The 24,758-nt window shown below is 45.0% G+C and overlaps 1 protein-coding gene across 5 annotated transcripts in view; it reads right to left on the bottom strand.

Moving 5' to 3' along the window:
- Positions 1-9,948, bottom strand: part of Pds5a (PDS5 cohesin associated factor A) — a 92,518-nt gene extending 82,570 nt beyond the window's left edge. For 2 of the 5 annotated variants that reach the window (XR_001784747.2, XR_001784748.2), the window contains exons 1-2: positions 9,462-9,687; positions 8,475-8,649 (exon numbers count right to left, since the gene is read on the bottom strand). Coding sequence is in view for 2 of the 5 variants with exons in the window: in NM_001081321.3 (NP_001074790.1) it covers positions 8,475-8,609 (135 nt within the window). In the remaining 3 variants the exon portion in view is untranslated. Of the gene's footprint in view, positions 1-8,474; positions 8,650-9,461 lie in introns of all 5 variants that reach the window. The other 3 variants (NM_001081321.3, XM_006504115.4, XM_030254809.1) reach the window with 3 other exon arrangements.
- Positions 9,949-24,758: the final 14,810 nt, after the last annotated feature.

Here is a 24,758-nt window from a genome sequence, read left to right on the forward strand (position 1 = left end):
ACAATCTGTAGTAGATCCCAGGGAATCACAGAAAGGCCACAGTGAACCAACTCCACCAAGCTGTCTTCTGACACGTGCCAAGGACACAAATCATACAGATATATGCACAGTAATAATAAAATTCTAAAACAAAATGAACTGCAGGGAAATCTTGTAGGCAGGTATTTGAAGCATAGTATAGCCTGAGACCCTAGCACCTCAACTTTTAACAAAAGAAACCTATAAATGGTACTGGTAAAAAAGATGTGAATTTACTTTGTGCTTAAGCAAAATGGGTAAATTTATCAATGTTATTGAAAACAGGCCTACCACGTAAATAAGGGGGAAAAAAGCAACGGAGAAAGCTTAGAAAGAACTTTATATAATTAGAGTTTCAACTAGAGGTATCAAACAAGCATTTGATTTATTGATTAAATGGACTTAAGTTTATTTCCTAGCTTTGAATATTCAGAGAACTTGAAGGAATTATACCCTATGGGCAAACACATGCCTAGATTTTGATTTATAAACACCATCTTCTACTAAAACTGAAAATAGGGCCACCAGAATAAAAAAGCTATCAAAATCTGAGCCAGGAAGTGTAAGATAAATAACACCGTATACAAGAAAAAGTAAAAGGCCTACTCCTAGAAAGACAGCTGCAGGTGATGTTCTTTTCTGAGCACCTGGCAAGATGACGGAAGTGGAGTAAAAGAGGCACAACTTCCTCAAGTTCACCTACTATGACGTGGACCTGAACCAGCTGCTAACCATGTCCTATGAGTAGCTGATGCCCTAGTATAGCACCTGCCAGAGGTGGCACCAGAAGCAAGGCCTGCAGTGGACACTGCACTCACTGCCCAGTAGCTAGTGCAAGGCCAAGGAGATGCCCCACAGAGAAGCCAGAGGTGGTGAAGACCCACCTCTGAGACACATCCTGCTGGAGATGATGGCAAGCACGTGGGCTTGTACAACGAGGCCTTCAGCCACAAGTCTCTCATCACCTACGCAGGCCACCCAAGCCTCCCACTCTGTTCCCCTCAAGGAGCTGTGACCACAGGGGAGGTAGGAAGCGGGTACTGGGAAAAGCAGCCCAGTGGTCACGAGAGCACTTGCTTAGTTCAACCCTCAGCTTGAGGAGACTCTTTGGCTGCACAGTAGTTCCTGAAGTCGAAGAGGCATGAAAATTATACAAATTCCAGGACCAACTAAGGCTGCACCACAAGACACTGGTAGTAAAAAGGATACTAGAGTCAAAACACTCATTTTAGACAGTCTGAACTCCAACTCAGAAAACAGAGTTTGAAGTTTGATTCTAAAGATGGTAAATTGTAAGTTTTTTGTCAACTGGACACAATTTAGAGTCACTCAAGAAGAAAAACCCTCGATTGAGGAATTGCCTTCATCCAATTGGCATGTGGGCATGTATGTATGCTCTTTGTTTTTTGTTTGTTTGTCTGTTTTTTTTTTAAAGATTTATTTATTTATTATATGTAAGTACACTGTAGCTGTCTTCAGACACTCCAGAAGAGGGAGTCAGATCTCGTTACAGATGGTTGTGAGCCACCATGTGGTTGCTGGGATTTGAACTCTGGACCTTCGGAAGAGCAATCCGGTGCTCTTACCCACTGAGCCATCTCACCAGCCCCTGTTTTTGTTTTTAGACAGGGTCTCACTGTGTAGCTCTGGTTGGCCTGGAAATTGTTAGGCAGAGTGGGCTGACCTTGAAGAGATTTGCCCACCTCTGGCTCAGGAGAGTTGGGGGTATGTTTTTGGTTAATGATTTAAAGGGGTCCAGCAGTGCCACTCCTAGACAGATAGTCCTGGGTTATAGATGAAAACTGAGCAAGCCATAGAGAACAACTCTGTAAGCCAAGATAGCTCTTCCTTGGTCTCTGCTCAGTTCCTGCCTTGGCTTCCCTAGATGAACTATAAAGCAACCTATAATCCCCAGTTGCTTTAACTGTGTCATTTAACACAGCCACAGAAAAGCAAAGTAGGACTGCTGGAAAACAAGCTATTCTAATAAATAATCTCCAAAAGCAACAACTTTCTTCACAATGGAGAACTGACCAAATGTGAACAAGTATTAAACAGCATAATTAAAAGGACAAATGACATGTTTCTCAAAGGACACAGCTCTGACCAAATCGTGTACTTGCCATAAAACTTAACTAAGTCTAAGCAGGAGGAAATAAGAGAACCAGATTATAGAACTTTAAGATACACTACATGAATGCATTAAAAATGTTATGCTAGGCTGGAGAGATAGGTCAGCAGCTAAGAACACTGGATGCTCTTCCAGAAGACTAATGTTCAATTCCCAGCACCACCACAGCAGTTCACAAGTATCTGTAGCCCCAGTGCCAGGGGATATAATGTGCCCTCTTCTGACCTATGAGGCCACAAAGCACAGACATGCATGCAAACAAAAGACTCATACACATAAAATAACTATACCTAAAATAAAAAAGTTTACGTCAGAGAGCTGAGGCTTTAGCTCAGTGTTGGAACACTGGCCAACCAAGAGCAACTCCCTGAGCTCAAACAATACATAGACAAAAAGAAAATTTTAAAACAAATATGAAAGACTGGGCAATGGTGGCACATGCCTTTAAATTCCAGCACCCAGGAGGCAGAGACAGCAGACAGCAGTTCTCTGTGAGTCTGAGGCCAGTCTGGTCTACAGAGTGAGTCCAGGGCTACACAGAGAAAGCCTGTCTCAACAAAACAAAACAAAACAAACTGCCCCCTCTGAAAGAAAGAGGAATGACAAAAATTCAAACAGGTTAAAGAGAAATTACAAATGTTTATAATTCTATACTAGAATTAGGGGAGAGTGGGAAAAGTGAACTTTTAACATTTTCAATTTCCTCCAAAACCAACGTCTTTTTAGTATTCTTAATACAAAATAGGAGAGAGGAAAATTGTCTACATACAAGTTGCAGGCCAGCTAGTTTGGAGGAACAAGGCTAGCAAAGACAAGAAAGACCTTGCCTTAACAAGGTAGGAGATAACTGACTCCCAAGAGTATTCTCTTTTGTTTGGTTGGTTGGTTGGTTTTGGGGTTTTTTTGTTTTTTGGTTTGTTTTTTTTTTTGAGACAGGCTTTCTTTGTATAGTCCTGGCCGTCCTGGAACTCACTCTGTAGACCAAGCTGTCCTCAGAAATCCACCTGCCTCTGCCTCCCAAGTGCTGGGATTAAAGGCGTGTGCCACCCGGCCAAGAGTATTCTCTAACGTTTGTCAAGAAAGCACACAAACACACACACACACACACACACACACACACATTTTTTTTAATGTAGGTTAAGAGTAGGAAGAATTTTAAATACTTAACCATGAAAGTATTTAATCACTTACCAAATACTTGTTGTGTATCTATGTAATAGGTATTATAATGGAAAAATATGCTGTAATAACTAAAAGTAAACCAGGCGTGTTGGCACACACCTTTAATCCCAGCACTTGGGAGGCAGAGGCAGGCGGATTTCTGAGTTCGAGGCCAGCCTGGTCTACAGAGTGAGTTCCAGGACAGCCAGGGCTATACAGAGAAACCCTGTCTTGAAAAACCAAACAAACAAACAACAAAAAAAAAAACCCCGAAGAACCAAAAGTAAACAAATCTGACCTACTGCCTGTATTTGTAAAGCTTGCACAGAAGACAAATCAAAGAAAGAAATGGACCAACATAATATCAAAACTGTATAACTGAAGGAGTTAAGACTACCTAATATGAAATCTAAGACACTATAGAAAAAGGATGTATGGGGGCTATATAATGGGAACTATCTATTAAAGCAGAAATGATCCCGGTATATTCAAGGGGACCAATGCAACTGTAGCCAAACCTTGCAAAATACATAAAGTAATTTTCCAGAAACTATAACTAAAATTTTACTATGACCAGCTACTATGATGTACAATTTTAATCCAGCACTTCAGAGGTAGGCAAATCTTTCTGAGTTTGAGGCCAGCCTGGTCCGTGTAGAAAGACCTATGGCTATGTAGACCCAAGTCTCAAAAGTTGTTTTGTCCCAGCACTCGGGAGGCAGAGGCAGGCGGATTTCTGAGTTTGAGGCCAGCCTGGTCTACAGAGTGAGTTCCAGGACAGCCAGGGCTATACAGAGAAACCCTGTCTCGAAAAACAAAACAAAACCAAAAAAAAAAGTTGTTTTGTTACTACCCGAGCATGGAGATGTTCTAGGTACATTGCATAAACCCAGCAGAGAGTAATGGCAGCTCTTGGAAGGTAGAAGCAAGAGAATGAGTTCAAGGTCATCCTCAGCCATACAGCAAGCTCGGGGCCAGCTTTATGGAGCCAGTAGTAAGTAAAAGTGTTTAAACAACAAAATGCAACCAAGTGTGACAATCAGTTCAATCCCTGGCTCCCAAATGGTAGGAAAAAGGAGAACTATTTCAAATTGTCCTCTGAACTCCACATGCACACTTTGGCACATGCCAACCTACACATAAACTTTTTTATAATTGTGGAGTCAAGTTCATGTAGTGGTACGTGTTTGTAATTCCTAGGATATAAGAATCAGAATTTTGAGGTTAGCCTGCTCATACCTACATGAGATCTTTCAAAAGTAGGTAATATGCCCAGCAGTGGTGGCGCATGCCTTTAATCCCAGCACTTGGGAGGCAGAGGCAGGCAGATTTCTGAGTTTGAGGCCAGCCTGGTCTACAGAGTGAGTTCCAGTACATCTAGGAACACAGAGAAACCCTGTCTTGAAAGAAAAACCAGAAAGAAAAAAAAAAAAGTAGGTAATATGAAGGGGAACACTGACTGAGGATACTGGTCAGTTGGTAGGGTTCCAGTCCAGCATGCATCAAATTCTAGATTCAATCCTCAGGCATAATGGTCTACACTTCTAATCATAGCATTTTCAGATTTGGAGTTAGGAAGTTAAGTTCAAGGCCAGCCTAAGCTACATGACCTGACCTAACTTGAGGGCAGCCTGAGGTTCATAGCAAGTTTGTATCTTAAAAAAAAAAAAAAAAAAAAAAAAAAAAAAAAAGGCAGGAAATTAAAATTGATAAAAATAAATGTCAACTTTAACTTATGAAAGAATACATTAAATAAATGGATAGCTAGCCTAGTGTTAACCTTGACTTTCAGTTTAGAATAATTCAATATATCTATAGGTAAAAGATATATAAAGTCATAATTTCCTATCTGTTTTTAGATTTTTTCATTGCATTTTACTTAAAGAATATGTGTGTGACAGAGACTATGCATGGCTTGCATGTGGAGGTCTTAGAGACAACTTGTGGGAAGCCATTGTTTCTCCTACCATATGAGAGATCCAACTCAAGTTTTCAGATTTAGCACATTTACCTAATGAATCTTGCTGGCCCCATATTTTTCATTTAAAAAAAAATGTTCACCCTCAGAATTCAAGTTCTCAATATTCTTTAATTTTTGGAGACAGGGTCTCACTGTGTACTGTTAGGTGGCCGAGAACACCCTATGTAGACCAGGCTGGCCTCAAACTCACAGAGATCCTCCAGTCTCTTCTGAAGTGTTTGAATTAAACATGAACACCACCATGTATGGCTATTTCAATTTTTTATTTTTTTATTTTTTATTTTGGTTTTTTGAAACAAGGTTTCTCTGGGTAGCTTTAGAACTTAGCCAGTGTAGATCCTTAGAGATCCACCTGCCTCTGCCTCTGCCTCTCTAGTGCTGGGATTTAAGGTGTGAACCACCACCACTTGGTTTATTTCAATATTCTTAATTTGATCAGGGAGGGAGCTGGGAAAACAGCTAAGTGACTGGTGTTTGCCTCCTAAGTGTGAGCTCCAATTCCCAGCACATGTACTTCATGTGGTTGCAGGCAACTGTGATCTCAGCAGAGAATTCTGGAGGCTCACTGGAAAGCCAGCCCAACTTAACAGGTGAACTCTAGGCCAACCAGAAACCTTGTCTCTCAAAGGACAGCATTTCTGAGGACAATACCCAAGACTGTACCCAATAACTGGCCTCCTCAAACATACACAAAAGTGCCTTGTATGAGAACTCTGGAAGTTTGCTTTTTTTTTTTTTGGTTTTTTTTTTTTTTTTTTTTTTTTTTTTTGGGTTTTCGAGACAGGGTTCCTCTGTATAGCCCTGGCTGGCTGTCCTGGAACTCACTTTGTAGACCAGGCTAGCCTCGAACTCAGAAATCCGCCTGTCTCTGCCTCCCAAGTGCTGGGATTAAAGGCGTGCGCCACCACACCCGGCACGGGAAGTTTGCTTTAAAAAAAAAAACAAAAAACCACAGAAATATTATAAGACTATGTTTTAATCCCAGGTGTGGGGACATGAGGCTGATTTACAGCAGCTGACTAATGACAAGAGGAACGGTTTTACCAGCTGCAGAGAGTTTCTGCGTCTGTATATCTGGAATTCTGGGAGCTTTCAGAGGGTATATAAACACCAGGACCCTGAGAGGCAGAGTCAGTGATTGTTGGTCCTTTACAGAGGTTGTTTGCAGCTTGTTAGTAGTCATGCACAAAGAAACAAGAAGAAATCAGATTCAGGCCTCTCTCCAGCCCCTCCCCTTCTTTATCTAGTGATGGGGTGGAACTGGAGGACAGAGGATGGGAAAAGCCCCACCAAGTAGCAAAGACCAGCTACAGTGCCTCGCTCGGTACCTACACATGAACATGCATGTCCACGCAGTAACCTCACACGTAAAACAAAGGCACATTGAGTGGAGCTTGACGGCACGTTCCCAACACTTCAAAGGCAAAGAGAAGTTGTGGCCAGCCTTGTCTACAGAGCAAGTTTTAGGCCAGAACCTATCTTGAAAACAACTAAAAGATTTATCTGCTTTAGACTAAGGTATAGCTCAGAGATAGAGCAGAGCCTGAGTTTAATATGTGCTCCCTGCACAAGTCCCTACCTCTAGCCCTGGAAAAAGAAATGGAAAGAAAATGGAAAAGGTGCCTTTTAATTAAAGAAACCAGGTCTTTCAAAAAGGCAACAAATGGAAACTTAAACACAGGAACACTTTAAACACACAACATTTACTGGGCACTGTGCTCAATCCTAAAATCAGGCCCTAGAAATCCATTTTATAAAGTTGCATAAGGCAGAAACATTGTCCTCGATGTTCCCTGCCTAGCCTTCCACCATGTCTGACTTTGAAGTGCACCTTTTAACACAATGGGTCTCAACCTTCCTATTGCTTCCTCATGTTGTGGTGACCTCAAACAAAATAATTGCATTGCTACTTCATAACTGTAATTTTGCTACTGTTATGAATTACAGTGTTAATACCTAATAGACAGGATATCAGATAGTTGGGGGGGGGTCTCGACTCACAGGTTGAGAACCACTGTTGTTGGCAGGGTGTGGTTATGCCACTAGTGTTTTGGGAAGTGGAGGCAGGAAAATGGTTAAGTTCAAGGGCAGGCAGCTGGGTTACTAGTCCTCTTTTTTTTTTTTTTTTTAAAGATTTATTTTACTTATATGAGCACACTGTAGCTGTCTTCAGACACACCAGAAAGGGCCATCAGATCCCATTACAGATGGTTGTGAGCCACCATGTGGTTGCTGGGAATTGAACTCAGGACCTCTGGAAGAGCAGTCAGTGCTCTTAACTGCTGAGCCATCTCTCCAGCCCACTAGTCCTCTCTTAAACAAGTCATCAAACCCATTCTTTGCCTCTCCCACTGTCCACACTGTACTTCAATAGTTTAAGATCTTTCACTAGACAACTGTTAGCCTCCTCACAGAACGTCACAGCCTACTCCCCACAAGCCAACTGTGACAACCAAAATGACTCTGAAATTGCCTACAACACCCCCTGGTGCATCAAAGTTGTCCAAAGTGACAATCACTGCTCGAAACTGATTCCATAACAAACACTGCCCTATGCAGTAGCAGAAAAGTTAAGTCCCAAAATGACAGCGCAAGATTGTTACACCAAGAAAACCGGTGCGCACACACAAACACAAACTCACAGACATATCAACAATCCCGTCCTTCAACTCTCTTGGGCATGTGTACTAAAATCATCATTTCTCCTTAAGCTCGAATTCTGAAAAATCTGTACACTGTATTAAGTTTAGCCCACTGTATAGATAGTTAAGCTCCCATTAGAAAATTACGAGAATCTAAGGGGGACAATATGGTTGTTTGTGCTCAAGTCAGTCTTTTCTTGGAGTAGATAATAATAGGAACTTTCGTGGGTAAAATCACTGTCTACACCTCAGGGTATCGAGCCCCTTAAACAACATCCACTAAATAAAATAACCACAAGGGAAACAACTAACCATGCATGCGTTCTTATGGACAGAAAATGATCACACTCTTTAAATTCCCCGTCCTTTCAGAACTTATCCAAAGATACCGCCAAGTTAGAACAGGACTTTTCCGGGGCGGTTAAGATATCTTCAAAAACTTAGTACTAAAAACTCCAAAGGCCAGGTTGAGAGTAGTCCAATGAAACCACACGAGTCACAAAAGCCATCCAGAGCGCAGATCGCCGACCCAGACCCTTACCTTCAGACGTTTGATCATTTCATCGGTGGTGATCTTGTCGGTGATCTCTTTTACTCCCGGAGGGTAAGCGATCTTCCCGTCCGCACTCACGACGCCACAGAGGGCAGTGGCAGGCTTCGGCTGCGTGAAGTCCATCCTGGGGAATAACTTTTCTCTCACAGTCCTCTACCGGCCTCTATCGGTCAGAAAATCAAAGTTCAGCGGGAAAAGGGGCGACTTTGTAACCTCTTTTTCATTTCAAAAATCTCTAATCTAGAAAGGGCCCTTTCTTCCCCCCGAGGCCGGGGACCCCGCCACTCGCTCCTTCCCTGGGTTTCGGACCCGGCTAGGCGTCCGCCACCCCCACCCGAGCCAGCCCCGGTGCCACGGGGTTCTCGGCTGCAGCAGCCCCGGCCGCGAGAGGCGCCGAGCAGCTCCCGGAGTTTCCTAGCCCTCTTTTCACAATGAAATGTATCCCCGAGCACCTAGGACGGAAGTTTGGTGGCCTCGGGGGGACATTGAGGACCCAACGGCCCCACTTGGCTCAGGAGAAGCGGCTGGGTCCCCGCCTGGCCGGTCACCTCCGGGAAAGGAGACTCGAGGCCTAGAGGGTTCAGCTTAGGCCGCAAAACTAGGTACCCAAGAGGACCCACGCGCGGCGCCGGCGCCCGGGAGCAGAACGCCATAGCCGTGCCGAGCCCCGGGCTCCCGGCGTCCCCGCCGCGCGGCCGCCCCTCCCCGGCCAGCCCGCCACCCCCGCCAGCCGCCCGAGCCCCTCGCCAGGAAGCGAAGGACCCGGCTCCGCACTTCACATTTTTGTTCCTTAACTTCAGCAACCGAGCCCGGCGGCATCTCAAGCCCCTCGGTCGCCCGGCGCTCCTCGGCACCGCCAAGGCCTGAGCCGCCGCTCCGGGCAACCCCGCCGGGCCTCCGCGCGCGCCCTCCCCTGCGGTCTCCCCTTCCGTCCCTCCCTCGCCGCCGAGGGCGCGAGCCCGGCCGCCGCTTTACCTCCTCCTCATGCGGGCGGACGGTGCAGCGAGCGCCGGGCCTCTGTCAGGTGGTTGCGCCGCCGCCGCCGCCCCTCGTCGGGCTGCACACAAAGCGGCTCCGTCCGTCCCGCCGCCGCCGCCGCCGCCGCCCGCCCGCCCCGGAGCGGCGCTGGGGCTGGCGGTGCCGAGGAGCAGCCGCCGCGGGGGGAGAAGCGGGCCGAGCGTGCGCCGGCCGGGGCGACACTGCCGCTCTCCGTCGGGCTGAGGAAGCGCAGCCTCGGCCGCGGCTCCTCCGAGAGCCCGCGCGCGGGTGCACGCCCGCGCGTCCCCCGCGCCCGCCCGGCCGCTCGCTCGCTCGCCGGCCGGCCGCCCGCACCTCGCGCCCACCCGCACCAGACGCCCTCTCGCCGCGGCGCGCTCCCGGCCCGCCCGTGCCCCGCGGAGCCTGAGCGTCGCCGCGCACAGCCGGAGCCCGTCACGCGAGCGGCGCGAGAGCCCGCGAGAGCACCGCGCGCCTCGCTCCCGCCCCTTCTTCCGCCGGCCGAGCCCCCGCCTCCCTCGAGCCCGACGCGGCCGCGCGCGTGGTGGACAGCGCCGCCACCCGTTTGGCGCCAAGACCTGCCCGCGCGGGCGCCTCCGGGGGGCCGGCAGCCGAGCCGGCGCGCGGAGGAGGAGCCCCGGTGGCGGGAAGCGGACCCCGGGAGGCGCGGCTTTGCGACACTCCCGGCCACCGCTGTCGCGGAGTCCGGGGCTCTTGAAGGCTTGGCTGGCGGGGATGTGACCGGACCGGTGGAGAAATGGTTAATTATCTGGAGAAACGGCTGCTTTCCCCTCCAAACAGAGCTCTGGAAGCCGAGGCAAAGTTTTACAACTCGGGCTGCTCATTCTCGCGTCTTCCGGAGAGTCGCCCTAGGTCGCAGCCTACGACCTTAGTTAGACTCCTACCATTAAGGTTTTCAAAGCTGCAAAATAGGAAGTTGGCATGCGATCTCAAGCTATGGTGCCGGGGCTTCTGGCCTCCCAGTCATTTTGGGTACAGGCTGAAAACACAGACTAGGGTTCCTGATAGTGAAGCCCAGAAGAAGAAAGAGGGAGGGTGTTTTTAGAGATTTACAAATTACCTATGTGAATCTGAGACCTCTTTTTTTTTTTTAAGTTGTGAATACACCAAAGCTCTACTTTTTCTCTCCTCCAAAGGAAAGGCTTGCCAAAGAAAACTTAGTGCAGCGGTGCTTGAGCAATTTAAGGTAAATATTGAAGCGAATGAACCTGAACAATACACACATAATTTCAGGAAACCACCTTTTAAAACAATAAGCAAGCCGGGCAGTGGTGGCACACGCCTTTAATCCCAGCACTTGGGAGGCAAAGGCAGGCGGATTTCTGAGTTCGAAGCCAGCCTGGTCTACAGAGTGAGTTCCCGGACAGCCAGGGACAGCCAGGGCTACACAGAGAACCGTCTCAAAAAAACAAAAACAATAAGCAGAAGGGGGTGATGGTGGTGCACGCCCTTAATCCTAGCATTTGGGAGATAGAGGCAAGCGGATCTCTTGAGTTCAAGGCACCCTGGTCAATCGAGCTAGCTCCAGGACGTCAGACAGCCAGGGCAACAAAGAACCCCTGTCTCAAAAAAAGTAAAAAATATTAATAATAATAATGAAAAGAGGAAGAAGCTAGGCCGTTATGGTTCACGCCTTTCAACGGGAGGCAGAGGCAGGCAAATCTTTGATTTCGAGGCTAGCCTGGTCTACAGAGTAAGTTCCAGGATGGCCAGGGAAACCCTATCTCAAAAAAACAGAAAGAAGAAGCTGGCAGCAATTGAATTTATACATTGTTCTTTAAAATGCCCACCTTTTAACTGGCCTATGGTTGCAGCTAAATCAAAAGATTTAGGCAAGAGGATTTTTTTGAACTCAAGATTTCCAGTAATATGAATATGCTAGTAATACGTGGCAGGGAGGAGCCAGGTCTCCTCTGATATGCCAGTGGTCCCAGAACTTGGAAGGCTGAGGTAAAAAGATTTGGGAGACCTAAAGAATAAAAACAGGAGGGGAAAAAATGTATTGGTTTTTTTTGTTTGTTTGTTTGATTGGTTTTGGCAGAGTCCCACCATATCCTGAGGCCAGCCTGGAACTTACTATATAGCCCAGGCTGGCTCCTCAGTCTTCCTGTCTCCATCTCTGAAGTACAGGGATTGCAGATAGGCACCCTTATGTGCCATTATGCCCAGCAACTATCCATTATTGAAAGGTATTCTCATATAGGAAGGTAAAAATATAATATGCAGTGTATTACTTTGTTATTATTTCTCTAAACCACTGTTTCACCTTTGTGGAGACAAACCATCACCAAGGCAATTCTTATGAAAGAAAACATTCAATTAGGGCCTTTCTTACAGTTTCAGAGGCTTGGTCAACTACCCCAAAGCATGAAGGGAGGCAGAAGAGAGACACTGGGCCGAGCTTGGACTTTTGAAACCTTAAGGCCCACCCCCATAGCTACACTTCCTCTACAAAGCTAAACCTCCCAATCCTTTCAAATAGTGCCGGTTTTCCTGGCGACTTGTAAACCTGGCCGGCCATTCTTATGCAAACCTCCTATAGAGTATAACCTTGTAAGCTTTCAAAAGATAGTAAACCCTGAGATTTGTAACCTACTTGAAACAATTGCAATACTCTTTAGTGTCTGTAACCCAAGCCAGCCTTACTTTGCAGCAATACTCCTCTCAATGACTACGCCATATTTACATTTTTACTTAATTTTTATATTAAAAGAAAAAGTTTATCGGGTTACTTATAAGAATTTGGATGAGGATCTTTAGGAACAAGAGAAATCACAGGACAAATTGCAATTTACAATAGGAAGTTTTGCTTTTGCATTATTCAATACAGTGGCCACTAGCCATGATCCTAGAGAAATGATGACTTTTTTTTTTTTTTTTTTTTTTTTTTTTGGTTTTTCAAGACAGGGTTTTTCTGTGTAGCCCTGGCTGTCCTGGAACTCACTCTGTAGACCAGGCTGGCCTCGAACTCAGAAATCCACCTGCCTCTGCCTCTCAAGTGCTGGGATTAAAGGTGTGTACCACCACTGCCCGGCTTCTTTACTTTTTTATTGGATATTTTCTCTTTTTTCCTTTCTTTTTTTTTTTTTTTTTTTTTTTTTGGTTTTTTGAGTACACAGGATTTCTCTGTGTAGCCCTGGCTGTCCTAGAACTCACTATGTAGACCAGGCTAGCCTTGAACTCAGAAATCAGCCTGCTTCTGCCGCCCAAGTGCTGGGATTAAAAGCATGTGCCACTAGGCACTGAGGATATTTTATTTACATTTCAGATATTATCCCCATTCCTGGTTTCCCCTCCAAAAGCCCCCACCCCACCCCATCCCTCTGTTCACCAACCCACCCACTCCCACTTCCTGGCCCTGGCATTCCCCTATACTGGGGCATAGAGTCTTCACAGGACCAAGGGCCTCTCCTTCCAATGATAACCAACTAGGCCATCCTCTGCTACATATACAGCTAGAGCCATGGGTCCCACCATGTGTATTCTTTGGTTGGTGGTTTAGTCCCAGGGAGCTCTGGGGGTACTAGTTGGTTCATATTGTTGTTCCTCCTATGAGGCTGCAAACCCCTTCAGCTCTTTGGGTACTTTCTCTAGCTCCTTCATTGGGGACCCTGTGTTCAGTCCAATGGGTGACTATGAGCATCCACTTCTGTAATTGTCAGGCACTGGTTAAAAAAATGTAAGAGACAGGCTCTCACTATGTTACCCACACAGGCACTGGGATCCTAGGCTCAAATAACCCATCTTGTATCCGCCTCTTTAGCAGCCTGGACTATACTTTTTTATAAAGCGCTGGGGATGACAGTTGATACAGTGCTTGTCTAACATGCCCAGCACCACATACAATTGAGACTGGTGGCCCAGGCCTATAATCCCATCACTCTAGCAGGAGGGTCAGAAGTTCAAAGTTATCCTCAGCTACACAAGACTCTGAGTCAAAACAAGACAAAAAACAAACAGAAAAGGGAATGAAAGAGAGGAAGAATAAAAAGTGGATTGTCTACCTTCTACCTTCCACCTATGTGTGTGTATGCGTGTGTTTGTGCATGTAGACCTATATCCCTGTATTATTGGTTCTCAACCTTCCTAACGCTGAGAACCTTTAATACAGTTCCTTGTGTTGTAGTGACCCCCCCCACCATAAAATTATTTCATTGCTACATTACTGTAATTTTGTGTTACAAGTCATAATGCAAATATCTGATAATGCAGCTCCAAAGGGGTTGCGAGTCCCGGGTTGAGAACCACTGACCTATATGAGTTTAATTAGGGCTGCTTACAGGAGTGCAGATGAGGGATTGTTTGTGGGAGAGAGTGGCTCCACCCCTCTCTTTTTCCCCTAGCAACTACTAACTACCTCTATAGATCATAGCGGGGTGTAGGGTTTTGTGAACACCTCTCCCTGACACAGGACGATGTCTTCAGGCAGTAGCTGCTGCTGCTGCTGCTGCTCCCCTCTCTGCTGTTAGTGCTGGTTGGTTCCTGTCGCTGCAGTTTGTCAAGTGGTCATAAACAAAGAGATGAGAAGAGGGCTGGTGAGATGGCTCAGTGGGTAAGAGCACACTGACTGCTTTTCTGAAGGTCCTGAGTTCAAATCCCAACAACTACATGGTGGCTCACAACCACCCATAAAGAGATCTGACCTTCTGGTGTGTCTGAAGACAGCTACAGTGTACTTATGTATAATAAACAAATCTTTAGAGAGAGAGAGAGAGAGAGATTGAAATGAGAAGAGAAGAAAAGAAATTGGCTGACTACAGAAAATTGTTCTTGTCCCTAGGAAATAAGCAGGAAATAGGAAGGGATTAGGTCTGAATAAGGGTTGGAAGAGAGGTAGACATACATGACCTGTGATGGTTTGTATATGATCGGCCCAGGGAATAGCACTATTAGGTGTGGCCCTGTTGAAGTAGGCATGTCACTGTGGGTGTGGGCTTTAAGACCCTTATCCTAGCTTATCCTAGAAGTCAATCTTCCACCAGCAGCCTTCAATGAAGATGTTGAACTCTCAGCTCTGCCTGCACTATGCCTGCCTGGTCATTGCCATGCTCCCACCTTGATGATAATGGACTGAACCTCTGAACCTGTAAGCCAACCCCAATAAAATGTTGTCCTTTATAAGAGTTGCCTTGGTCATGGTGTCTCTTCACAGCAGTAAAACCCTAAGACACCTACGTATGCATATGCTCCTATAGATGTATGCAAATATACATGGGAGTGTGTGCACATGTATATATATATATATGTGTGTGTGTGTGTGTGTGTGTGTGTGTGTGTGTGTGTGTGTGTGTGTGTATGTAAGCCAGAGGCCAGCCTCTCAGGTCTTCACTTGTATTACTGGTATAAGGTCTTTAACTGAACCTGGAGTTTGTTGATTCAGGGAGGCTGGCTGACTCCCTAAATCTGCACCCAGTGTCACACCCCACAGATGTGCACTGCTGTAGGCTTTAAGACCCTTATCCTAGCTGCCTGGAAGCTGGATATGATTTCACATGGTCTGGGAATCTGAACTCAGGCCCTTGTGCTTGCACCACAGGGACCTTATCAACTGAACCAGCACGCCAGCCACTCTCTTCTTCATTTGCTCCCTTTCTTCCTTCCCCTTCCTTCCTTCCCCAGCACTTCCTTCCCCTTCCCCAGCACTCGGACTTGGTCCCCGGTGAGAAGGGAGAAGGAAGCCAGGGGAACAAACAGACACAGAGATCTGAGCTGCACGAGTGATGGTAAAGGCCAGGCAGGCCAGGTCTGGAAGAAGGGAGAACGGAGACAGACGGACAGGGGAGGCAGGAAGGATGCACAGCCGGGATGGAGCCTCTAAGTCGGATGCGGTCTAGGGCTTTACACATGCACTCTACCATTGAGCCACTGTCCCTCCACCCCTTTTGAAAAGTATGGCAGCCACTCAGTAGGTGCCTGTGCCAGGCAGATCGCCTGTCTTCTATGATACTCTTATTTGTTCAGTTCACTAATCAGTGTCTCATATTGGCAAGATGTCTGCTATTGTTGTTGTTTTGTTTTGTTTGAGACAGGATCTTACTGTGTAGCCCCGAATGACCTAGTATCCCTGAATAGCCCAGGCTGGCTTTGAACTCTTGGCAATCCGCAGTCTCCCGAGTGTTATAGTTATACATATGAACCCCATACCTGTGTGTATTTGCTTTTCTAAGGTATCTTGCTGTATAACTGGCCTGGAACTCCTGCATCTGCAGTAGAGCTCTGGAATTGTAAGATTGCAGGTGTGCCCAATGACAACTGGCTGAAAATCTCTTTGAAATCTCGTACACATAAATGCAGCCTATGCTACAGAGGGAATTCCAGGCTAGCCTGTGCTACAGAGTGAGAGCCTGTCTCAAAACAAAATATAGCTAAGCTCAAATCCCTGCAGTCCCTCCATGGGAGCTGTACTTTTAACCTATTGATTGGAGCCTACCCCAATCTGTGAGTCAAATTTTTCAAGAAATCACGAAGTCATATGATCTTTAACAAATTTGTTGTCATTTTGTCCTTTGATGATTCTAGTGTCAGGGAATGATGTGAATGCTAATGGCTTCTGGGATGCTTTGAGTGGCACTAGAGGCATGCTGCTGCTGATTCCTGTTGAGGTCTCCTGTCCTCACAGAATGCAAGTAAGTTTCTGTGGAGTCAAACTGCAGTTTTTGCTTCAAAAACCTCAATTTTTTTGGCTCTCAAAGCCAGAATTGAGTTATGCCCTAAGAAAACATCATGGTCATGGGATGGATCCTGAGGGTTACTTTGTGTTGTGAGGACTTTAGGGTGGCTGACAAATCAGGTAAAAGACAAAAAGGACAGGAGAAATAGGAATGGGAATTACTGGCAGAGTCAGATGTCTAAAACAGGATGGATAGTAAAGAAACTGACAGCACATTGCATTGCTGCTGCAGGTAGAGACTCTTCTCTTTTCTGTCTGATCTTGGCCAGAAGGCTGAAAAGTAATTTTTTTCTCTCCCTCCCTCTCTCCCTTCCTGCCCATCTTTCCTCATTTCTGTCTCCGTCTCTTGTCTTTTCTTCACCTTCCTCCTCCTCTTCATCCTCTTCCTCCTCCTCTTCTCTTCTGTGTGCTTAGGTCAGGGGAAATTATCTAAGTTGGTCAAGAATATCTCAGAGCCAAAACTATAATTTGACTGGTGGGCACAGTTTGGACATCTAAGAACTCTTAACCTGCCACCAAAAACCAAGACTGCTCTTCCCTCTAGTTCCTCTGGTACTCTGGTCATTCTAAAGCAGGGAATTTTGCCTCCCCCACCCCCCAATTCTCTATTGCCCTGCCCATTGCCCTGCCCTGCCCATTGCCCTGCCCTGCCCATTGCCCTCTCAGGAGCTCCATAACTGTTAGGTTAACCTTTAACTATATATCTTGGATGTCCTACTGTGTTCTAAGCACAGCCCTCCCAACCCCAGTGGTAACTTTATTGCTTTTTATTCCCCTTCCAGCGCCTCTCTCCTCTCCTCTCTCTCCTCTCCTTTCTCTCTCTCTGTCTCTCTCTCTCGTTTTTGCAGAGTTTGCTCTGTTTTAAAGGCTTACTTCTATTTTACACGTTCGCTCGTGTGAGTTCCTGCGCTGTGGATGTGCACCACTTGCATGCCCGATGCCTTCAGAAGCCAGAAGCAAACCTCACTGAAGGGGAAGGTGGCTGGCCAGCAGGAGGAGGCTGCTACACAGCTGACTGCTGAGGGCTGATGCAACAGCAGCGCTGCCTTACAGTAGGACATCAGGTAATCACAAGAAACAAGATCTTGCCAAAACCCAGAGGACACCAATATAGCAGCTACAATTATTTGCTTCGTTATAATAGTGTCTCTGTTTAGTATTAGCACGACAGTTTTGAATGTTCCCATCGTGTGTCTGAGTCATGAAACATCTGAAACCCCCATGTAAAGACAAGAGAGAAATACTCCGTAGCATGGAAATACACTACCTTTTCGCCACCCTCACTGATGAATCCTCTCAGCCATCAAGATGACCTATGAAAAAGTGTTGCTCCAAGCCAGGAGAGGTGGCATATGACTATAATTCCAACAGGACTGGGGAGGCAGAAGGAACAACATAACATATCAATTTCCTGGTCTGCCGGAGCTACAAAGCGAGACACTGTTGAAAGAAAGAAAGAAAGAAAGAAAGAAAGAAAGAAAGAAAGAAAGAAAGAAAGGAAGGAAGGAAGGAAGGAGAAGGAAGGAAGGAAGGAAGGAAGGAAGGAAGGAAGGAAGGAAGGAAGGAAGGAGAAGGAAGGAAGGAAGGAAGGAAGAAGGGAAGAAAGAAAAGAAAAAGAAAAGCCTAGTGGCACATTTCTTTAATCCCAGCACTTAGGAGACAGAGGCAGGCAGATCTCTGTGAGCTCAAGGCCAGCTGGTCTATAAAGTGAGCTCCAGGACAAGCAGGGCTACACAGAGAAACCCCGCCTTGAAAAAACAAGAAAAGAAAAAAGAGAAAGAAAAGAAAAAAAGAGAGAAATCAAAAAAGAAAAAAAAAAAGATGAGAGATGGCTCAATAGTTGAGAGCACTGTTTGCTCTTGCTGAGAACCTGTCTGAAACTTCCATTCCAGGACCTCTAATGCTCTAATGCCCTCTTCTGGCCTCTGCAGTGAGAGCACAGACATACATCCAAGCAAAACACTGGATCACATAAAATAAGTAGGTTTAAGGGCCAGGAATGTATACAGCTCAGTTACCAACAGTGAACACTCACCTAGCGTGCAGGAAACCCCGAGTTTGATCCCAGCACCATATAAACCGAACCTGGTGGCATAGGCTTGGAGTCTGGAGGTAGAAGGAGGATCGGAGTTCAAGGTACTTGCTTCTGGCTGGAGAGACAGCTCAGCGGTTAAGAGCACTGGCTGCTCTTTCAGAGGTCCTGAGTTCAATTCCCAGCAACCACATGGTGGCTCACAACCACCTGTAATGGGATCTGATGCCCTTTCCTGGTGTAACTGTCTGAAAACAGTTACAGTGTACTCATATACATAAAATAAAATAAATACAAAAAATATAAATAAATAAAAATCAGAGCTTCCCATGCTGAGTCAAGGACATTATTCATCCATAATGAACTCAGTAATAACTCAGTTAGGAAACAGAAGCCAAATTGGAAAGCTGCATATCTAACTAAATTGGTCTCCAAAATGTGCCTTCACAGCTGGTTTCTTTGAACAGGCTTTTGGGTTTTCTCAGAAGCCCATCTGTGCACTTCCTTGTGAAATTGTAGTGAGGTTGATTTCTGTTGTTTCTGTGTCCATTTTGAACTCTCTCTTGTGGCTGGCCTGACTAAACTAAACACAAACTAAACTCCTCTCCTCCTCCTCCTCCTGGAAACTCTCCTAGAGTGTGGTTTTCACGCTAGGAACAGAGCAGACACAGGCCGCCTTACAAGGCCATCTGCCAGGAGAAACAACTGCCCTGAGAGAGGAGCACTGGTCATGGGCTGAGGCTTTAGGCTGGCCACGGAATGACCACCAGGATGAAGAAGCGTTCTGCGAAGGCAACTGTAAACACATGCCAGATTCTTGGATTCACTTCAGGGAAGAGCTGGAGGGTAGAGCCCTTCCCTAGAAAGAAACCTCAAGGAAAATTCACCTGATTCAGCTTGAGTGGAAATGGGTATTTTGTCCACCAGATGACCTTGGGGGCACTTAGACCTATGACTAGGTAAGATTGACCTCTGGCATTTATTAAAGGGGACTTGAATCCTTTTTCTGTGTCTTTGATTTGTAGGTGTACTCTACCTAGGCGTCATCCCCTTGGGGGTACAAATTTAGACTTGCCTAGCTAACAATTTCTTTTTTTTTAAAGATATATTTATTTATGAATACCCTGTAGCTGTCTTCAGACACACCAGAAGAGGGTGTTGGATTCCATATAGATGGTTGTGAGCCACCACGTGGTCATTGGAATTTGAACTCAGGACCCCTGGAAAAGCACTCAGTGCTCTTAACCGCTGAGCCATCTCTCCAGCCTCCTGCTAACAATTTCTTTCTTTCTTTCTTTCTTTCTTTCTTTCTTTCTTTCTTTCTTTCTTTCTTTCTTTCTTTTTCTGACACAGGGTTTCTCTGTGTAGCTGGCTGTCCTGGAACTCACTTTGTAGACCAGGCTAGCCTCAAACTCAGAAATCTGCCTGCCTCTGCTTCCTGAGTGCTGGGATTAAAGGCGTGCGCCACCACTCCCGGCTCTGCTAACAATTTATTAAGCGAATGAACAGGTGACTGAAAGACTGATACTCTGAAAGACGAAGAGATACTGTTTGAAGAAGCAGTAAATGAAAAGCCTTAATGAATGCTAGGAAAGGGCTGTCAGTCTGTTTTGATAAGCCTATATATGTGTTATATAGATGATAGTTTTCTACTTAATGATGAAAAATTTATAAAAAGCTGTATTTTGGGGGGATGGAGAGATGACTTAGTGGTTAATAACACAGCTGCTCTTCCAAGGAACTCGGGTGTGATTCCCAGCAGCCATATATGGAGGATCTCGGAGTCTGTAGCTCCAGTCTGACACCATGTGTGTCCTCGGATGGCAGCACCCAGCACACTCTATATATATATGTGCAGCAAAACACCTCTACAACATAGAATAAAATAATAAAATAAATAAGAATTAAAAAAAAAAAGAACCTGACAGCCAGCTCAGCAGTTAAAGGCACTAACTGTTCTTCCAGGGGACCCAGGTTCAAGTCCCAGCACCCACATGGCAGGCAGCTCACAACTGTCGGTAGCTCCAAGATCTGAAATTCTATATAAACATACATGCAGGCAAAATACCAATGCAGATAAAGTAAATAAATGAAAACTTTATTTATTAAAGGGGGAGCTGGAAGATGGCTCAGTGGTTAAGAGCACTGTCCTGTTCTCTGAGAGGACCAGAGTTCAGTTTCTAATGTTTGGAGGCTCACAGCAGCCTGAAACTCTAGCTCCAGGGGATCAAATGCATTCTTCTAGTTTCCAAGGGTAGAACTCAAAGTCTGCTTCCTATTACTTGTATCACTAGAAGGCTAGAGTTACAGTCCACCGCAGCCTGTGGCTGGAGGCATGTTGTTACAGAATGTAGTGACGACTTGCCACTCTGGTCCAATGTAGACCATTGATATATAACCCTTCTTGAATGGGTACCTCAATGTACATACTCACATACACACAAATAATAAAAAATAACCCTTTAGAAAAGCTGTATTTGGGCTGGTGAGATGGCTCAACGGGTAAAAGCACCGACTGCTCTTCTGAAGATCATGAGTTCAAATCCCAGCAACCATATGGTGGCTCACAACCACCCGTAACAAGATCTGACACCCTCTTCTGGTGTGTCTGAAGACAGCCACAGTGTATTTACATATAATAAATAAATACATCTTTAAAAAAAAAAAAGAAAAGCTGTATTTGAACTAGAGAGATGGCTAAGGTGAAGAGCACCGTGTGCTCTTCCAAAGGTCCTGAGTTCAATTTTCAGCAACCACATGGCTCATAACCATCTATAATGAGATCTGGTGCCCTCTTCTAGCCCGCAGGCATACATGTAGGCAGAACCTTGTATACATAATAAATAAATCGAGGCCAAAAAAAGCTGTATTTGATTGGGTTTAAATGAAATTTAAGCAGATTCAATAAGTAGCTCAGTGGAAGAATTCCTGCCTAGCATCCTGAGGCCCTGGGTTTGAACTCAGATAATGCCAAGCAAAACAAAACATTGGTTTAAAAAAGGAATAAGGGTGTAGAGATAACATATGTATAACCAGGGCAGGAGAGATGACTCAGAGGTTAAGAGCACTGACTGTTCTTCTGAAGGTCCTAAGTTCAAATCCCAGCAACCACAGTGGCTCACAACCACCCCTAATGAGATCTGACGCCCTCTTCTGGTGCATCAGAAGTCAACTACAGTGTACTTAATTATAATAATAAATGAATCGCAGGCATTGGTGGCATAAACTTCGGGAGGCAGCAGCAGGTAAATTTCTGAGTTCGAGTCCAGCCTGGTCTACAGAGTGACCAGGACAGAGTGAGTTCCAGGACAGCCAGGGCTATATGAGAAACCCTGTCTTGAAAAACCAAAAAAATAAAAAATAAAAATAAAATAAAAATAAATGAATCTTTGGGCCAGAGCAAGCAGGGACTGAGTGAGCAGAGTTGACCAGAGTGAGCAGAGGTCCTAAAAATTCAATCCCCAACAACCACATTAAGGCTCACAGCCATCTGTACAGCTACAGTGTACTTACATACATAAAATAAATCTTAAAAAAAAAAAAAAACATATCTATCACCCCAGCACTCAGGATGTAGAGTCTAAGTTTCATGAGACCCTATAACACTGCCTCCACCTCCACTGCAAAAAAATACTAAGTGGGGGAGGATGTAGTTGAAGAAGAATAAGTAATTATCTCAAAGAAATAGAAATGGACTAAATTATATTATAATTCCTGTGACTTCAGTAAGTCTTTGGTAAATAAATTATAACCACATGTCACTTGTTAATAAGCATGGCTTTCCTGAGAAATGAATTGTTAAGTGTTTATTGAAGCACTGGATATTTGCACAAACCCAGATGGTACAGGTCAGTCATTTGACATGGACGTTTTTATTGTCTGACTCTGTGTGTGTGGAGGGCATGCACATGCATGAGGCATGTGGACATCAGAAGACAACTTTTAAACGTAAGTTCTTCCCTTCTAGCACGTGGGCTCCAGGGATTAATCTCAGATCCTCAGGCTCGGCAGGGAACACCTTTACCTACTAAGCCATCTCAAGAGTACTGATGTGACCTCTTGATTTAGTTATGACGTCCGGTCAACGTGAGATCTGTGGGATCCCAGCCAGTGTAACATGAGATACACTGCAAATTTGTTGATAAGGGATGAGTGTAAACATGCCGATGCACACCTATAACCCTAGCACTTCTGCAGTGGAAGCAGGAGGACTAGGCATTCAAGAGCAACACAGGCTAAATGAGATCCTGTCTCAAAACAAAAACAAAGTAAAATAAGATGAATAAGTTAAAATATACTCTAAGATGATGATGGAAAAGTATACTTTAATAATTTTACAAAAATGATAGCATAGTAGATATGTAAACTAATAACAGTCACCAATCATCAGGTTGTTATGGGTGGGGAGAATTTTGACTTCTTTAAAAACCCAGTTATGTGAATATGTTTGTTTTTTAAAGATTTATTTTATGTATTATGAGTGCTCTATCTGCATGTACCCCTGAATGCAAGAAGAGGGCATGAGATCCCATTACTGCTGCTTTTGCTGGTTGCAGTTGCTGATTGGAGATATCCTGACAATGAAGACTGGATTTTCCCCCAAGGGGCTTGATGCCCCTAATCAGCAGGTAGTAGTCTAGAGAGATCTATACCACCCCTTCCTGTCTAACCTTCTTCTAGCCTACTTAGTATTGGGGGTTGGAAAGGATTGGAGTGGAAAAGGGTGGTAGATATAAGAAGCCAATAAAGTAGCCCAAAAGTACAGCACGTAATCATGTGTTCAAACCTTTTACATAACTTAGAGCAATAACTCTTTTTTTAAATTTATTTATTTTATATATACAAGTACACTGTAGCTGTCTTCAGACACACCAGAAGAGGGCATCAGATCCCATTACAGATGGTTGTGAGCCACCTTTTGTGTCTTTTTGTTAGATTGTATTTATTTTATTTTATTTTACTTTACTTTATTTTATTTTATTTTATGTGTATGGGTGTTTTGTCTACATGAATATCTTACACCACATGTTTGCGGTACCTAACAAGGAAGGAGTGGACTTTGGATCCTCTAGAACTGGAGTTCCAGGTGTCTGTTGGCTGCCATGTGGGTGCAGGGAGCCCTCTAGAAGAACAGCCAGTGGAGTTGTCTCCCTAGTTCCTTCCTGTCACTTTGTTGAGACAATGTTTCTCTATGTAACCCTGACTGTCCTGGGACTCACTATGTACACAGGGTGTCAAACTCCCATAAATCCCTGCCTCCAAGTATTGGAACTAAAAGTGTGCACCTCCACACCCAGCTCCCTTGTTTGCTTTTTATTTTGAGATAAGGTTTCATGACATTGAAATCACTCTGAAGCTTAGGCAGGCTTTGAACTTCAAATGTTCTTGCTTTAACCACCCTACTATCTGGAATTACAGGACTGTGCTTCCAGGCCCAACTTAGCTAAATCATTTCTAAGTTAAATTGTTAACTTAGAAATTGTACACTGTAGCTGTCTTCAGACACACCAGAAAAGGGTGTCAGATCTCATTAGGGAAGGTTGTGAGCCACCATGTGGTTGCTGGGAATTGAACTCAGGACCTCTGGAAGAGCAGCCAGTGCTCTTAACTGCTGAACCATCTCTCCAGCCCAACACCTTGTTTTTAGATGATAAAAGGAAACTAAACAAGTTTGGGTCTGCTAGTAAACATGGATAGAATAGAATTGTTTACATGGAAATACATGTTTCTAGGAATCATGAAATGTGTTGGGCAAAGGTAGGCAAATCTCTGAGTTCCAGGCCAATCTAGTCTACACAGTGAGTTCCATGCCGGCCAGGATTACACAGGAAGACCTTGTCTCAAAAGAAAAAGAAAAAAGACAAACCAAAACAACAAACAAACCCAAGGGGGCTGGGAGGGATGGCTCAGTGGTTAAGAGCACTGACTGCTCTTCCAGAAGTCCTGCAAAAAGTGCTTTTTAATAGCTCTCCATCTCTTCAGTCCCTACATTTATACAATGTACTTTTACTATATCCATCCACCACTACTTCCCTCTAACGTCTTCTAAAGACCCCTACTGTCTACTTTTTGGTGTGGTATCAATAATCCCCTGGGTCTAATTAATGTTGCCCATATGTGCATGAATATCCACTGGGCCATGTGCCCACAAAAGAGTGATTCTCCTTTAGAAGCATCAATTGCCAATAGCTCTCCTGCCAAGAGTGGGGCCTCCTGGGTCCACCCCTCATTCACCCTGGAATGTTGACTGCTTGATGTTCTGCGGGTGATGCCAGTAGCTGTGAATTGAAGTCATGGCATCTCCAGAAGTCAGCATTCCCTGCTCTCCCACCCTGCCAGCTCTTCCAATCTTTCTACTCCCTCTTCTTCAATGGTACCTGAGCCGTGTATGGTAACTGCCATAAGTTTTAATAAGTGTTGAAAATAGCCTGGTAAGATAGCACACACCTGTCATCCTAGCACTTGGATGGTAGAGGCAAGAGAATCAATTCAGAGCTATCTTTGGCTACACAATGATTTATAAGTCACCCTGGATTACACAAATAAATAATAA

The sequence above is a fragment of the Mus musculus genome, chromosome 5 (assembly GCF_000001635.26).
Source record: "Mus musculus strain C57BL/6J chromosome 5, GRCm38.p6 C57BL/6J".
In the NCBI taxonomy this organism is placed as follows: Eukaryota; Metazoa; Chordata; class Mammalia; order Rodentia; family Muridae; genus Mus; species Mus musculus.